Below are 15,310 nucleotides of genomic sequence, written 5' to 3'. Positions count from 1 at the left end.
AAGTTTTTCCTCATGCTTTGCATCCCAGTCTACTACAGAATATGTGGCTGGGCCCCAGAACAAGACTGGCCCCTCCAAGGGAGCCCAGAGCTTTGTTAGGGAAATTGGGGGGTGGGGGGACCACAATGAAGCCTATTGTCCCCTGTCCCCTCTTGTAAGAAACAAAAGGCTCCCAGTCTCTGGGGAGCCCTAGCCCATGCCCGGCCCCTGCCCAACCCCCCAATGCCCAGCACACAGGGAGGAGCCAGCGCCACTGGAGACAGGAGGTTTTATTGATGCTGATGGGGGTAGGAGGGGCCCCCAAGAGCCCAGAGGGGGTGGGGGTGGAGCTGAGTCAGTCAGCGGATGCGTAAGGCCTGGGCACATGGGGGTAGGTTAGGGCACATTCATCTTCTTAGGAGTCTGTGGCTCCTTCTCTGGGGAGGGGAGAGAGCATCTTGGGGGGTGGGGGCAATTTGAAGAGCAGCGAGGGAGAGGTTAGGGATGGCTGAGAGCTCCTAACCTGAGAGAATAGGCAGCAACATCTGTGTGGAAAGCTGGATCAACTGGTCAGTAGGGGAAAGTGGGGAGGAGGCACTGGGTTGGCTTCTTGGGGAGGGGTCCGGCCTTGGCCTGGGTGAGCTCTTGAGCATACCTGGTGTTCCCAAGCAGAGTGGGGCAGGGCCCAAAGCCCCTTTCTCCGTGGGCCTCCTCAAGGAGAAAAAGGCATTCAGGGAGCCCCCTTGGCAAGGGGTGCCAGAATTAGTCCTTAAGGCACAGCTGGGGGCAGACAAGGCGCCAAGGCACAAAGGCACAACTGGTGGCGGGGCAGGGGCAGCCTCCAAGCTGAGTGCCAGGGTCACAAGAGGATGCAGGACCGCCCACGTTTGACGGGCGTGGGGTTGAGCACGGCCCGGACAGCCTCAGCAAACACTTCCTTGACGCCGTCCTGCTGCAGGGCTGAGCACTCGAGGTAGCGCACAGCGTGGATCTGCTTGGCCAGCGCCTGGCCCTGCTGCGGTGTGATGGGTGCCTGGCCCTGCTCCTTCAGGCGCCGTAGGGTGTCAGGCTGGGCTCTCAGGTCCTTCTTGGTGCCCACCAGGAGGATGGGCACGTCGGGGCAGTGGTGGCACACCTCTGGATGCCACTTGTGCCGCACATTCTCATAGGAGGGCGGACTGGCAATGGAGAAACAGATGACAAACACGTTGGTCTGAGGGTAGGAGAGTGTGCGGAGGCGGTCGTACTCCTCCTGGCCCGCTGTGTCCCACAGGTTCAGGTTCACTGTGCGCCCGTCAACGGCACTCTGGGCGCTATAATTGTCGAACACTGTGGGGATGTACTCCTTGGGAAAGGCGTTGGTTGTGTAGCAGATGAGCAGGCACGTCTTGCCCACAGCCCCATCGCCTACCACCACACACTTGATGCTCTGCATGGCGGGTGCAGCTGCTGTGGTGGAGGCTATGCCTCCTTCCCCTTCCGGGCCCCTCTGGATGCAGTGACCTATGGACAGATGAGAGGGATACTCTTGGTTAGGGAGGACTGTATCCACTGGGAAGAAAGGATGGGGGCATACAGAGGGAAACCAGCTCCAGTTCTTTTAACCTGAACACCATCCTGCAATCCCATCAAGACAGACCTCAGAGAGACAGACAAGAAATGGGAGAGAGGCCCTGAGACCACACAAAGATGCTCAGGGATAAAGAGGCTGGCACTAAGGTGTAATATATTATGCAAAGCACATACGTTCTGATGCCAGACTGACAAAGGTCAAAATCTGGTTCTCCTATCTCCTAGATGTATGACCCTAAACAAATTACTTAACCTCTCTATGTCTCATTTTTCTAATCTGTAAAATGGGGATAAAATAATACCTACTTCATTGGGTTGTTGTGAGGATTATATGAGTTAACTTACGTAAAGCATTTAGAACAGTGCCTGGTCATAATAAGCATTCAATAAGTATTAGCTACTTTTATTTTTCCTCCGGGAAGTATAGACGCAAAAGGAGGGTGCGCATTTGTAGGGATCTACCAGATCCTCTGTCAGATATGGACCCCTCCCACCGAGTAGACTGGAGAGGGCTTCTAGCACAAGGCAGCTGTCCCAGGTCACTCCGAGTTGCAGCCATGGGTGGAGCCTCTCCCAACTCAGGGCCCACACCCTGCCTAGTGCACTGATGCTTCAACTCCAAACCTGACATCTTGGCTACTGAACGCAAACCAAAAGGTGCAATGAGAAACCTGCTGAGTAGGGGCACAATTCTCTAGACAGTTGCCCTGTCTCAATCCAGGGTACCCTGGGGATGGGGAAAAGGAAGGAGCGCTTACCCCATCATTCTTGGAAGCATGGGAAACCCTATCTGGCCACACATACCCAGGCTGGCAACTCAGTGTAGGAGAACACTGGAGACCGAGCCAGGGCTGGAATTCGATCTGGAATCTGTGTGTGTAATGATGAATGAGGCAGAGGCTGTGGCTCCCAGATGTCTGTATCTTCTCTCAAGGTAGGGTGAGGCAGATCCTCCAAGCCCAGCCAGAAGGGATGAACAGAAGAGTAAGACAAAAACTTGATTTTCCCCCTTAATCTTCTGTCCCTTTCCTGAGACCATGGGCTGTGCCTCTGAAGAACTTGAGGGGCTTCCAGACTCTTGGGTAGAGAACACAGTGCCATTAAAGCACTATCACTGAGAAGACATGCTGGAATCAGACTGGTCAGGGATTCTAATCACAGCTCCACCAACTAGTCATGTATGATCTCGGGCAACACATTTAAGTTTCCTGAGCCTCAAATTTTCTCATCTGTAAGATGGGGATAATCTTGCCTATTGGGTTAGAGTTGGTCAGAGTATGAAATGAGCTAACATGTAGAAAGTGTTTGGCATGAGGCGTGGCACACAGGAAGTGCCAAATAAATAAGCTGCTGTAATTATCAGTGGGGTGAGTTTCAGAGGAGTCCTAGCTCCAGCCATCACCCTGGTCACCTGGGCAGCTCACAGGGCCTTCAGGTGAGGAACTGCTCTTCTGAGTTGTGGAAAAGAACAGAGCTTCCGGAAACCCTGTGATTATTTATACTGCTGTGGCAGGGGTCCTCCTCTAATTGGCTACTTCCTCTCAGCCATGGGGGACTTTTTCTAGCTAGTATGTGACTTCCTTTCCCTGCTACTCTCTCACGACCAGGCCCCTGCTCCCTGGAAGGGGATAGTCCTGTTTCAGACACACCCAGAGCTCTTAAGTATCCCCCGCTCCACCCCAGCACCTTCACCACTGGCCCATTTTCTCCATTTCACTTTATACACAGCAAGACTGCACCCTGGTCTGACAACCTCTTACCTCCCAGCCTGACCTCTCAACCACTGGTTCCAAAGCCTCAAAAATCACGTTGGGAGAGGGAGGGAGAATCCGCCACTGGGAAGTGGAAAAGGAACTCCATGGTGTGGAACCTGCAGAGGATCCAGGGCTTGGTCCCAGCTCCCTCCCAGGCCCCAGCTTCCCCTGGGACCAGCTGGGAGGGAAATGAGTTCATTCTATGAGGTTGCCTCTCTGGTTCGCATTAAAAATATTTCCACCTTATTTGCATGAGTAAGTGTGTGTGTTCAACCTCAGGAGAGAGGATACAGAGCCTTGGGGTATGGATCCAGGAAGAAAATAAGGACCCTCTAGGGCAGTAGAGAATTTGGGATTGGGAGTCAAGAGAACTAACCTAAGTCCTAGCCCCAGCTCTGCTCTGCTGCTGACTCACTGTAACCAAGCATGAGGCACTTACCCTCTCTGAGACTCAGTTTCCCAACCCATGAACTGGAGAGAAAAAAGCCTGTGCAAGGGTACTAAGTGGATGAGGTGAGACATTAAGGAATCTGGGAGCAGGAGATAGGACGATGGGGATAGGAAAGGCCCGCAGGAGCACTGGATGGGGGTGGGAGGGCTGATCAGTCAAGCAAATGCGTTAAGACCTCAGCATGTGGTGTCAAGTCAGGCCACATTCATCTCAGGATTCTGTGGCTTCTTCCTTGGGGGAGAAGAGACAGCATCTTGGGGTGGTGGGTGTTGGTGCCATTACTTGTGTCCACTGGATTTTCCAGGAGACCCCAGCATCTCGAAAGCACAACTCCTAGGCCTGTAAATCCTCAGTTCCACACAAAGCAGGGGAGTGGGCATGGCAGTGTGACGGGGAACTCTTCCCCCTCAAGCCCAGCACTGGGCTGGCCCAGGCAGGAAGGCAAGGAGGGAACTCTGGCCGGCAGTCACAAGGCCCAAGAGACTGAAAGTACAGCTGGCTCCAGGCAGCTTTCTAGGGAGGGGTTATCAACTAGCAATCAGTAAATCAGCCCTCAAAGGAGCGAGGAGGGAGAGGGAAGCTTCCGGGCTGGCAAGGGAACAGGGACTGACACCACCGGAAAAGGATCACGAGTGAGGTAGTGTCCAGAAACAAGCAGGGCAGAGGCAGTATAGTATAGGGCCAAGAGCACCGGCACCTGAATCTGACCTCCTGGGTTCACCTGCCCACTCTGCCACTTGATTAAAAGTCCTCACAAGGTACAACCCTTTATAGATCACAATATAGATCATATTACATTGTTTTGATCCTTATAACAACTCATTGGTACTATTCCTATTTACAGGTAAGGAAACAAACCCAGAGCAGTTAAAATAACCCAACGTCACATAGCTAGTCAGCACGGGAGCTAACACAGATGCCAGTTTTTTAACACAGACCCCAGTTTTGCAATCCGAAGTCCTATGTTTTCCTCAATGTGTCACAGAGCCTCCAAGTTACCCCTTAACAGCTGACTTTGTGACCTTGAGCAAGTAAGTCACTTCCCTTCCTGGAACCTCAGTTTCTTCAACTGTACAACAGGCATGATAAAACTTGCCCTCCCTGTCTCAAAGGACAGCAGTGAGGATCCTGAGCACAGGAATGAATGTGCTTTCTAAATTCAGAAGTGGGGTGCACAGAGAAGGTGGCAAAAGCAAAGTCTTTCATACCAAGAGGCAGGAATCATTGAGTACGCAGGTGTCTGAGTGGTGGCGGCAGCCCAATTCTCCCTCTTCAGGTCTAGTTCAGACCCTTATCCTCTCTCCCAGGACAACTCTTTTCTCTGAAATCCTATGGCCTGAACTGGGTCAAGTAAGTTCCCACAGCTCATTTAAGGAGGGCACATGCTAAAAGGTAGGGTCTAGCCTGTACCACGCAGGAAAAAGGGACGGTCAACGCTGCAGGAGGCCACACAAGGAGAGTGGCTTGCCTGGGGTTGGGGATCGACTGTGGCTTAGTCACCAAGTCACTTTTTTTTTTTTTTTTAAAGAAAAGAACTTTTGTTTAGTAAATAAATAATATTTGCAGATTGGTATAGTATTAACCATATTACAATGACTTGTTCTGGCTTTCGATTCCCAGCTTAATTCAGATCATGCCTGGTCCTTCATCTTGGCATTCAGAATTCTTCATAATCTGGCAGGGGTTTTGGAGTCAGATAGACCTGGGTTTAAATCCTAGTTCTGCCACGATGAGCTAGGTAATAGTACCAACCTTATAAGGTTGTTAAACGGATGAAGTGAGTTAATGCACAATGTATATATATAAAGCAGGTACTCGGCAATGTGAGTTCCCTGCTCCAGAGGGGTCTACATTGTCCTGTGTAAACAAGCCAGGATCATTCTGGCCTCTGAACTTTTACTCTTGTTGTTCTCTCTGCTGCCATTCCTTCTCCCCTCTCAAATCTTCCTGACTCAAAGCCTAGCTTAAGTCTCATGGTCCCACGAGGCTACTGAATTCTCCTTTCTTTGAACTTCCACAGTATGGCCACCCTTTAAATCCTTCTTTGGCTCTGTGTTACTCTCCTTCTCCAGTAGTCATACATAAGTTCCTTAGCTTGTGGATGCCCCCCCAACCCCGAGCAATACTGAGGCTTGAGCTTCTCGACTCCCCTACAGAAAAGCTAAGTATAGAACTTCTGACCTGCTTGCTTCTGTCTGTGTTACTGAGATCTGGATAGACAGGTCAGAAGCTCAGAACTGGGCTGATACCCCCCCCAGTCAAAACTGCAATGCTGAATCTTTTTGGACAGCAATAGCAGCCAAAAGCTTTGACTGGGATAGGAAAATCTTTCCTCCCAGTAGCAGCTGGACCTGGCTCCCGCAGGGAGCACAGCCCATGGGGCTCACCCTGAGTGTAGTCCCCAGAGCCCAGCTTGTACCCAGTGGGGCCTGGTCTTGGGTGTGGCCCAGGCAGGCCCAGAATGGGGGAGGAAAAGGAAGCAGTGGATTGCCTGATTGCCAGATCTCCTGATTGCCAGATCTCTGTGGCCATAATAGCAGGGGAAGTGTCCCAACTGGGAGTGGAGGAGGGGAGGAATAGGCCCGAAGAGATGGGGGAGTGTGGAGGCAATAGGAACTTACTACAGCCTTCTAATCTGCCTCCCTGACATGGGGGATCCCCTTTTGCAGCCCTCGCTGAAACTCATTCTGACTGTAATCCATCACTCTGGGTATTCTGATCCTAAGCTCTGGCCACATCACCCTGATCCTCTCTACAAGCAGCCTCTAGATTCTCTTTCCCAAAACACATCAAGCAGCCATATTCACTGTCCCGGTGGGAATCCAGTATTTCTCCTCCATTTCCATCCTTCAACCCCCCACCCAGCAGCCCAGAAGACTCCAGTTGCCTCAAAGGATCCCCCAATTGGTCCTCCAGAGCCAAGCATCATTGCCACCTCCTTCAGGGAAGTTTTGTAAATCACCCAAGTCACAAATGACTTATCCCATCCATGGTCTGGTCCCATTTTCTCACAAGTGCATTATCTTAGTCACGTGGAAGCTGATCTGAATCTTATCTCTTGTCACTAGACTGGGAGGACCTAGAGGGCAAGGTCCCGGCTGATCTGTCTCCCCAGGCTGAGCACAGCACACAGTGGCTGTCAGTAAAAAGCTGAATGAACACAATCTGTCCTTCATGTCTTTGCACATGGGAGCTCCTCTTCCTGGAATTCTGCTTCCTGCCCCCACCCCCTCACCCTACCCCACAGCCTCCCAGTCCTTTAGGGCCCAGCTCCATTCCCCAGCTTCTCCAGGACACCACAGCCACCCCTTCTTCTGCCCTACCTTCCCCAGCACTGTTATTATGGTTCACTGTGCTGAACTTAACAGGATGCCTCATGAGGAGGGAAATCTGTCCTGCTTACTTCCAGAAGCCCAGCAGAGAGCTGAGCAAAAGCTGCAGACTGACACACATCTCCTCCCTCATCAATTCAGATTTTGACTCTGGGAACAAGGAAGAGCCTCCATGCCCAGGAGACATCAGACAAAGGTAACTAACTTCCTCCCCCTGAGGAGTACAATTCAGAGTAATGAACACATTGGCTAGATTGTCTTGTCCTCAACTGGAAGGGTGAGAGGGGTGGAGCAGGCATAGCTCTAGCCCAGTGGTGATGAGGAAGATGCGTAGGAAAAGTGGTCCTGATGAGGCTAAGGACTGGGGATATCTGAAGACCAGGATTGGTCAAGGACGAGGCCAGGGTCAGGGTCAGGGTCATGGTCATGGTTAGTGTTAGAAACAGCTTCAGAAGCTCTGCCAGTCTGTCTGTTTGTTTTGAAGGGAGGAGTGGAGGAGAGATGGTACGAAGAGGCTCAAAGGGGCTGCAGCTGGGCTAGGAGGAGGAAGCTGGGGGAGACATGAGGTCAGCGTGGGGCTGGGACCAGGCCAAGGGCTGAGTCTCTCTTTTTCTTCCCCTTCTCTCATTAGCAGGGGCAGAACCCAAGACAGCCTAGTTCCCAGCCTTAAAAAAAAATTCACACTGGAGAATTCTCCACCTCTTGCCATTCTCCACCCTTCAGCCCCTGCAGAGGATCCTGCACTCCACGGATAGGGTAAGAGACGGAGCGAGTTGACTTTACCCACTAGGGACTGGAGAGGAGGAGGAAACAAGACAGCTATAGCTGGGAGGGCTGTGGGAGGCTGGGACCCTTTCACTCAGTCCCAGTTCCCTTCCTTCTTCTCTCGGTGTCCCAGCACCTGAGATGCTCCACACACAGTAAGTCCCAGGGTTAGGGCAGCTCTGGCTGGGGGAGCTAAGGAGGCTGCCCCTCCCCCATCAGGCAGCACAGAGGAAGGCCCAACACTTGCTTCCTTCTGCCTTCCTCCTCCCCACCTAACAGCAGCTCAGCAGTCCTGGGGCCCCATGAAAGGCCCCTGAAGTGGCACTTCCTTTGCCTTTGCTCACTTCGCACGAGGCTGTACAGAAGTGCCATCCTCCCAATCCTGCCTCCCCCACCTGAAAACACCCACAGAGAGACCCAGGGCTGCCCAGTCCCTTGAACCCCGCCCCAGATCTGAGGGGGTTTCCACAAGGGAAAAAAACATCAGGGAGGAAACTCCGGCATCTATTTTCCACTGTCAGTTGGGGCAGAGCTGGAGCAGGGCACCGGGTACCCCCCCACATTGCTGAGCCCTGGCAAAATCCTTGACACTCTCTGCCCTCTTCTCTTGTGCTTTGGGGAAAGGGGCCACAGCACTTGTCCCAGACAGATACTTAGACCTGTTCAAGGCTGGGTCCAGAGTCAGGGGCACAGCTATGAGGAGCCTCTTGAGGGAAAGAGAGTCAGAGCCATCAGTATTCTGTATGTTCTTTGGAAGTATTGATAGGCAACTTCTTAATCTTGAAGCTGAGCCACAAGAGACAAAGCTGACTAGGGTTATACAGAGGGTTGCGAGCAAATCCAGGACAAGGACCTGGGTCTCCTGACCTCCAGCCTGGGAATGGGCCCATCTCTCTGACCTCATTCAGGATGACCCTACCATGGTTTATCCCTTCAGGAAATGGGCCAAAGGGGCCAGGTTGGTGTCTGAGCCCGTTTTGCTTCCAGGGCCTCATGCCTAGCCCATGCCGGGGCATCCATGATTTAGAACTGACATTACTGGACAGACAGCCACCCTGAACTAGCCGAGGAGAGCCTCCTCTAGGCTCAGCTCCTGGGGAGATGCCCTCCCCCCATGACATGAGGACAAAAGAGGAAGCTGGACCCTGGACAGGAAAACCGATCTGTTCTGGGGAGGCGGCCCAGGCTTTGTCTTTGGTTTCCCTCCTCAAAGAACCCTACAAGCCTCACCACTAATGGGTCTATACTCTGTATGGAGAGGGGTCTTCAGTCGGGGACCACATCTTCACAGTTGCCCTGCTACCCTCATTCTTATATCTTCTCAACTGTCTCGCTACAGCCACAACCTCTCAAATCTTCCTGCTTATTACCCCCTAAAAGCTCACACCAGCCACCTCAACTGCTTTAGTATCTTGCCAGAAACAACTCTCCGTATTCTCAACCAGGATCTGTGACAATCTTGTATCAGCCACTTCTGTTCATGTCAAGACCTTGACCATATTTCTTTAGCCAAGACCTCAAGGGCAGCCTCCCTTGAGGGATATAGCAGACACATATCCCCCACCCTCATCCCCCCACAAAATATTTCCCCACTTAGATTCCTCCCACCCTGGTTATATTTTTCCAGCAGTGAATTTCATGCAATTAGCTCAAACCTCCAGTGGGGCCACATCTTGCCTGGGAGAACCCGTCTCATCCATCCTGTCTTCACTCTTAGAGTCCTGTGGGTTGCTCAGTTATCTAAAATAAGTACTGGTTTGGCAGGTGGGGAGTCAGGACTCCTGGGTGGTTTTTTACTGAGCCCTGATGCTGGGAAAGTGCCTTGCATACATATCCTTCCCTGAGCTGGGATTTTTATGTAGGTCCCTGGGATTTCCTGCTGGGGCCAAACCCCCCTGTACCTCCCAGAATCAGAGTAGCAGAGACAGGAGTGTGGAGGAAGGGACAATCCATGGGAGAGGGACAACGGTGAGAAGGAAAGAGGACAGAATGGGGAACAGGGATAGTCCTTAAATCTAGCTGTGCTTGGGAATCCCATAAAAAATAGCACTTGCTCCCCTCCACTTCTCTTTTCTTCTAGTGGACAGAAATGAATAGAGTAGACTTGAGGAGGTAGAGAGAAACAGGATCTCTCAGCATGCATCCCAAAGGCTTAAAGAAGGAGCTCTAGAATGGGAACAGCAAGAGCTTATAGAGCCAGGCTGGAATACAGTTAGACTTGCAAGAAATTCCCGAAAGAGAGGGAATAGGGTCCTAGGTGAGGGGGGCATGTTAAGGATGTGTGAAGGCAGAGGGGTGAGAACTCCAGAGAGCTTCCTGGTCACCAAGGCCTTGATGCAGCCCTGGGCACATGGGAATCTGGCCTGCGCAGGCCTTGGAAGGCAGCAGGAAAGAGGGGGCAGACACCTTTGCCTCATACCCTTCTTTTTTTCCTGAACTGGAACTACCACAGTTAAGACTGAACTTAGACCAGCTATAGTCTTCCCTCCAGAATCCTGCCTTTACCCCTCCCTTTCCTTCCATCACACCTAGTTGACCTGGTCCCATTGTCCCCACAAGGTGGTGCTGGAACCAGTGAGCACTGGAGTCAGGGACCTTTAGGCTGTCCCCCAGCTTCCAGGCCTGGCCTCTTGATCAAGCACCCAAGGGTCTGGGGGATTTTGATTTCCCACGGCCTCTCTCACCAGACCTATTCCTGTGTCACTCTACCCTGATACCCTGACTGCTACAGACTGCTTCCTCCTACCTAACCACAACCTCACCCACTGCAGGTTCCCTTCATTCTGCTGGCTTCCCCTGCTCTGGGCCCTCACAAGGCTGAGGGCAGTTATTTTGTCTCCAAAAGATAAAGATGTGGACATGCAGACACTTGCATGCACATACACATATACAGCGGTTTTCCAGCCCTTTCATCACCTCTACCAAGGGGAGGCTGCAGCCTGCCTCTCTGAACTAGGGAGGTCTGAAAAGGCTCCCCAAAGCTGGAGATAAGTGGCAGAAAGGAAAGGAGAAGAGAGGGATCCAGAGGAATGAGGGGAGATAGAAGAAACAGAGGGTGGATGTGTGTGCAGGAGCCAGAAGCTGGGCACGGAAGGGAGGGGGAAGGCCACTGGGAGAGGACAGAGATGGACAGAGAAGCAGGGTAGGTGAGAGGTCAGGGCCCAGGCATGACTGTGGGGGGGGAGAAGGGACTGAAGAGAACGCAAGAAGAGAGTAACGGAGGGTTCGTGTCTGACGTCTGATGGAATCTGAAGAAGGAATGGAGGAAGACAGAATGAGAACATGTAGAATTCAGGGACTAATAAAGGGGACGGGGGGGGGGGAGGAAGACCAGGAGATGGCTCCTGATCATCTTCCAAGGCTAGAGCCTCGTGCTGCCTCCCAGAAGCCCTGTTCTCTCCATCTCCTGAAACCAGTCCTGCTCTCCTCAAGTCCTGCTCTCCTGATGCCATCTCCTCAAGGACTATCAGTACCTCTGAATAAGAGTCCTTTCACCTCTAGTCACAGGGCAAGACCAGGTCCCTTCCTTCCTCAGTTTACCCAGCAAAGACAAAGCCAGGCACTAAGCAGCGAGGCACAGCCGATGTCTGCTCATTAAAATACCTGTTGCTCTGTTCCAGGGATGGAGAAGTTGGGCCTCAGAAAAACAGACATAAAGAGAGAAGGATTGGGGTCGGGGGGCTCCCCCACCCTCCGCCTGAGCGCAGAGGACCCTTAGGTTGCAGGCTGCGGCTGTGCGTCTGGACCAGCTTCGATCTTCCAGGGAAGGAGCTCTTTCTCCGCAGCCTCGGGCTTCAGAGGCAACAGACAGCCTCTCTCTCTACCTCACAAGTGTCACAACTGCCAAAGCAGCGGGAGCGCCTTCTCTAGCCCAGAGGCCCCTTCCTCTCAACACACTTCGTAACAGCCCCCTGCAACTCCTGGGGGCACCCCACCTCTGAGTCCCATCTCCCAGCCCTAAGCTCTTCCACTCAGAGACTTTTCTCTCGGAGCGGGAGACCCTCCAACCTCAGGAGTTCCTCGCGGCTCCCGGGGTCCGGTACCGCCGCCCTTGGTACAGGAACCCACAGTCCCCGAACCGCCGCCGGCTTGCAGTGGCCCGTCCCCGCCCTGCCCGGCCGGCCGCGCCCGCCCAACTTGAAGCGAGCCGAGCACCTCCCGCCGCGGCCTCCCGCGGCCGCGTCCAGTCCGGGGCCGGGCGGGCTCCCCTCCCACGGACCCCCAGCCTGCCGGCCGGAGCCAGGCCTCACCTGGTGCCCTCCCCGCCGCGGGGGAGCTGGGGGGCGGCGGCAGCGGGTCGGGGCTGGAGAAGGAAGTGAGAGCAGGAGGCCGGAGGAAGTGGGGGGGGCGGGCCGGCCGGCGGGGCGGGGCAGGGCGCGGGGGCGGGGTGGGGCGGGGCTCGACAAGGAAGTCCGCCGGCCGGTTCACCCCCCCCCCGTCCTGGTCGACCCCAGCGGGTGGGTCCCGGGCCGGGTACTGGGCTCCCCCACCCCAGCCCTTTACCTCTGAGGCCCTTAAGGTCAGTCCTCCCAGTCCCCTTCTTGCCACCTCCACCCCAGCAGAGGCCCTAGCCTAGGCGCTTGGCTTTTGTCCCCCCTCCCCCTATCTGGCCCCCACCAACCCCTGCGGTAAGATGCTGTGAACAGGCGCCCCTAGGCCTGGTACCTTCAGTCAAGCCCAGGGATCGAGCGATGGCCCAGGCTGGGGGTTGGCCAGAATAGGTCCGGCGGGGCAGTCCCCACCTCTGCCCCGAGCCCCGGGGGAGTGCGGGGTGGCGGTGATTCAGCAGTGGGAAGGCCCCAGACCCCTGGGAAGGGTGCGGAGACTGGGGGAAGGAGAGCTGGCGTCAGCACCCGGGGAAAGACAAGATCAGCAGAGGCGCAGGCGGAGCCGCGGGCCCCAAAAACAGGATGTCGTGTCGTTGTTCCGCACCCGGCGGCTCCGCGCGCCTGGGCTCTGGGGAGGGGGGTGGGGCGGAGCCAGGACGTGGGGCTCCCCTCGCACCCTCTTCTCGCTGGGGCGCTCAACTGCTTGGGACAGAAGGGCCGCACCCAGTCCTGAATCTTGCCGGGGCTCTGGGGACCGGCGGGTGGGCGGACTCGTGGGCGCCCTCTGGTGCTTCTGCTCCCTGGCCTTGCGCGTGGAGCTCTGACTTGAGAAAGGATATCCTTCGTTCATCACAAACTTTCTGAGTGCCTACCACGTGCAGAGCTGCGTGCAGAGCTGCGTGCAGAGCTAGGTGCTGTGGAGGAGAACAGGCATTAACGAAAGGCTCCCTGTCTCCAAGAGGCTTTCCAGATAAAGAGGAAGAACAACTCCGAGAATAAATAGTCCAACCTTTCTGAACCTCCATTCTGTCTTTGGCAAAATAGAGTAACTTCCCCTTCATCCTGTAGTTGTGAAGATGAGAATGGATGTAAAAGGCCTGCTGCCAATACCTGGTTCAAAGTAAACACTCAACAAATACTTCTTTTCCTCTTCTTTTTAAAAATCATACTACTGTAAGAATGAGTTCCCAAAACACAGTGTGCCAGCCCACATCTTTGGGTCTTTGTGCATTCTATTCTTTCCGCCTCTTTCCTGTATTGACTGCCGGGCGAAATCGACTCAGTCTTTCACAATCTGGCGGTGATGGACCACTGCCTCCAATGACACTCGCACGCGCGCACACATGCATGCACACACACCACCTCTGCCATGCACTTGGTAGTCTCCTAGTGCTGTCTAGTGGAAATATATTGTAAGCCACATATGCAACTTAAAACTTCCTAGTGATGACATTTTTTTTTAAAAGTAAAACGAAGGATTTCCCTGGCGGTCCAGTGGTTAGGACTCCACCCTTCCATTGCAGGGGGCACGGGTTCGATCACTGGTTGGGGAACTAAGATCCCACAGCCGTGCAGCAAATAAATAAAAAGAAACAGGTAAAATTTAATGTTAATAATATATTTTACTTAGCCCAACATATGCAAAATATAATCATTCAACTTCAGCATGAATCTGTATAAAATTAGTGCTTATAAAAATGAATAGGAGGGGCTTCCCTGGTGGCGCAGTGGTTGAGAGTCCGCCTGGCAAAGCAGGGGACACGGGTTCGTGCCCCGGTCCGGGAAGATCCCACATGCCGCGGAGCAGCTGGGCCCGTGAGCCATGGCCGCTGAGCCTGTGCGTCCGGAGCCTGTGCTCCGCAACGGGAGAGGCCACAACAGTGAGAGGCCCACATACAGCAAAAAAACAAAACAAAAAGAATAGGATAGTCTACATTCTTTTTTTGTACTAAGTCTGAAATCTGGTGTATGTTTTACACTTAGAGTACGTTTGAATTTTGACTAGACACATTTCAAATGCTTGATGGTTCATGTAGCTAGTGGGTATGGTGTGGAACAGAATATTAAAGTCTCTATCAGATTCAGGCTGGTAAATGATTGAGTAGATGAATTCATTCTCCATGATCCTTCTGCTCAAGCTTCCCCAGATCCTCCAGGCAGAGTTTGGGTCTCTCTCCTCCCTCCCCACAGCACTTGGGACATACTCCTCTGTGTGGAGACGAGGAAACAAGGAAAGACAAGGGGAAAATCAGATTCCCCTCCGTACTCTAGTGGGAGCACATGGCTGGTGTTTGCCATTTGATGATGAAGAAAGGATTGTGAGTTTCCATTAAAGACAGGGTTCAGTGGAGGACCATATACTAAAATGGCTTCTATGAAGCCATTAAAAATTGTCCCATGAAGTGAGAGAGTGGCATGGACATATATACACTACTAAATGTAAAATAGCTAGTGGGAAGCAGCCGCATAGCACAGGGAGATCAGCTCAGTGCTTTGTGTCCACCTAGAGGGGTGGGATAGGGAGGGTGGGAGGGAGATGCAAGAGGGAGGAGATATGGGGTTATACGTATATGTTTGGCTGATTCACTTTGTTATACAGCAGAAACTAACACACCATTGTAAAGCAATTATACTCCAATAAAGATGTTAAAAAAAAAATTGTGTCCCAGAACAAAGGTTTTTGAACTGTGTTCCTAAAGTTCCCTTCCCAGGACTTGAGGGTGGGAAAATAGTGGGGCTCTGGCCTTCCTTTCCTTCAACTGGAATTGGTTCACTTTTATCTGATTTATATACTAGTGTTCTGGGTAAAAGGCTCTTTAAAAAAAAAAGTTTTCTGCAAAAATATTTGAAAATCATTTTAGAAGCATAGTGGTAAAAATAGGTGCGGTAGACCAAAAGGCTGGATTGGTAGTCTGGGGTGACTGCATTTCCTGAGGCCTTGGTCTTGGACATGCCTGACCCTGGTTCAGCTTGCTTAGGTGGGAGAACCTGACTTGGCCTTGAGGATGTCATGGTCTGATGGGATATGGGACTGTTGCATATGAAACTACTAGCAGAGGAGGAAAGGGCCCTCGGCTGGGCTTCAGAAGACCCAAAGTCTAGTCTTGGCTCAGCCAGACTGGCTTGTGA

The 15,310-nt window shown here is 52.9% G+C and overlaps 1 protein-coding gene and 1 long non-coding RNA gene across 4 annotated transcripts; one reads left to right on the top strand and one right to left on the bottom strand.

Annotated features, from left to right (window-relative positions):
- Positions 1-251: 251 nt before the first annotated feature.
- RHOG (ras homolog family member G) lies at positions 252-12,825 on the bottom strand. Of its 3 annotated transcripts, none has more exons than XM_067750151.1 (2): positions 12,519-12,825; positions 252-1,482 (listed from the first exon to the last, which is right to left on the bottom strand). In XM_067750151.1, exon 2 carries the CDS (start codon positions 1,412-1,414, stop codon positions 839-841), a length of 576 nt encoding a protein of 191 aa, XP_067606252.1. In that variant the 5' UTR covers positions 1,415-1,482; positions 12,519-12,825; the 3' UTR covers positions 252-838. The 3 variants fall into 3 exon arrangements, with proteins under 3 accessions (XP_067606252.1, XP_067606250.1, XP_067606251.1); XM_067750149.1 differs by lacking the exon at positions 12,519-12,825 and adding an exon at positions 12,104-12,207; XM_067750150.1 differs by lacking the exon at positions 12,519-12,825 and adding an exon at positions 4,965-6,982.
- Positions 6,994-12,216, top strand: LOC137230548 (uncharacterized). The gene is made up of 3 exons (XR_010946167.1): positions 6,994-7,284; positions 7,720-7,844; positions 11,474-12,216. It is a non-coding gene; the product is annotated as an uncharacterized lncRNA (long non-coding RNA).
- Positions 12,826-15,310: the final 2,485 nt, after the last annotated feature.

Source organism: Pseudorca crassidens, chromosome 9 (assembly GCF_039906515.1).
Source record: "Pseudorca crassidens isolate mPseCra1 chromosome 9, mPseCra1.hap1, whole genome shotgun sequence".
Lineage (NCBI taxonomy): Eukaryota > Metazoa > Chordata > Mammalia > Artiodactyla > Delphinidae > Pseudorca > Pseudorca crassidens.
This window is presented reverse-complemented; position numbering and strand designations above follow the sequence as displayed.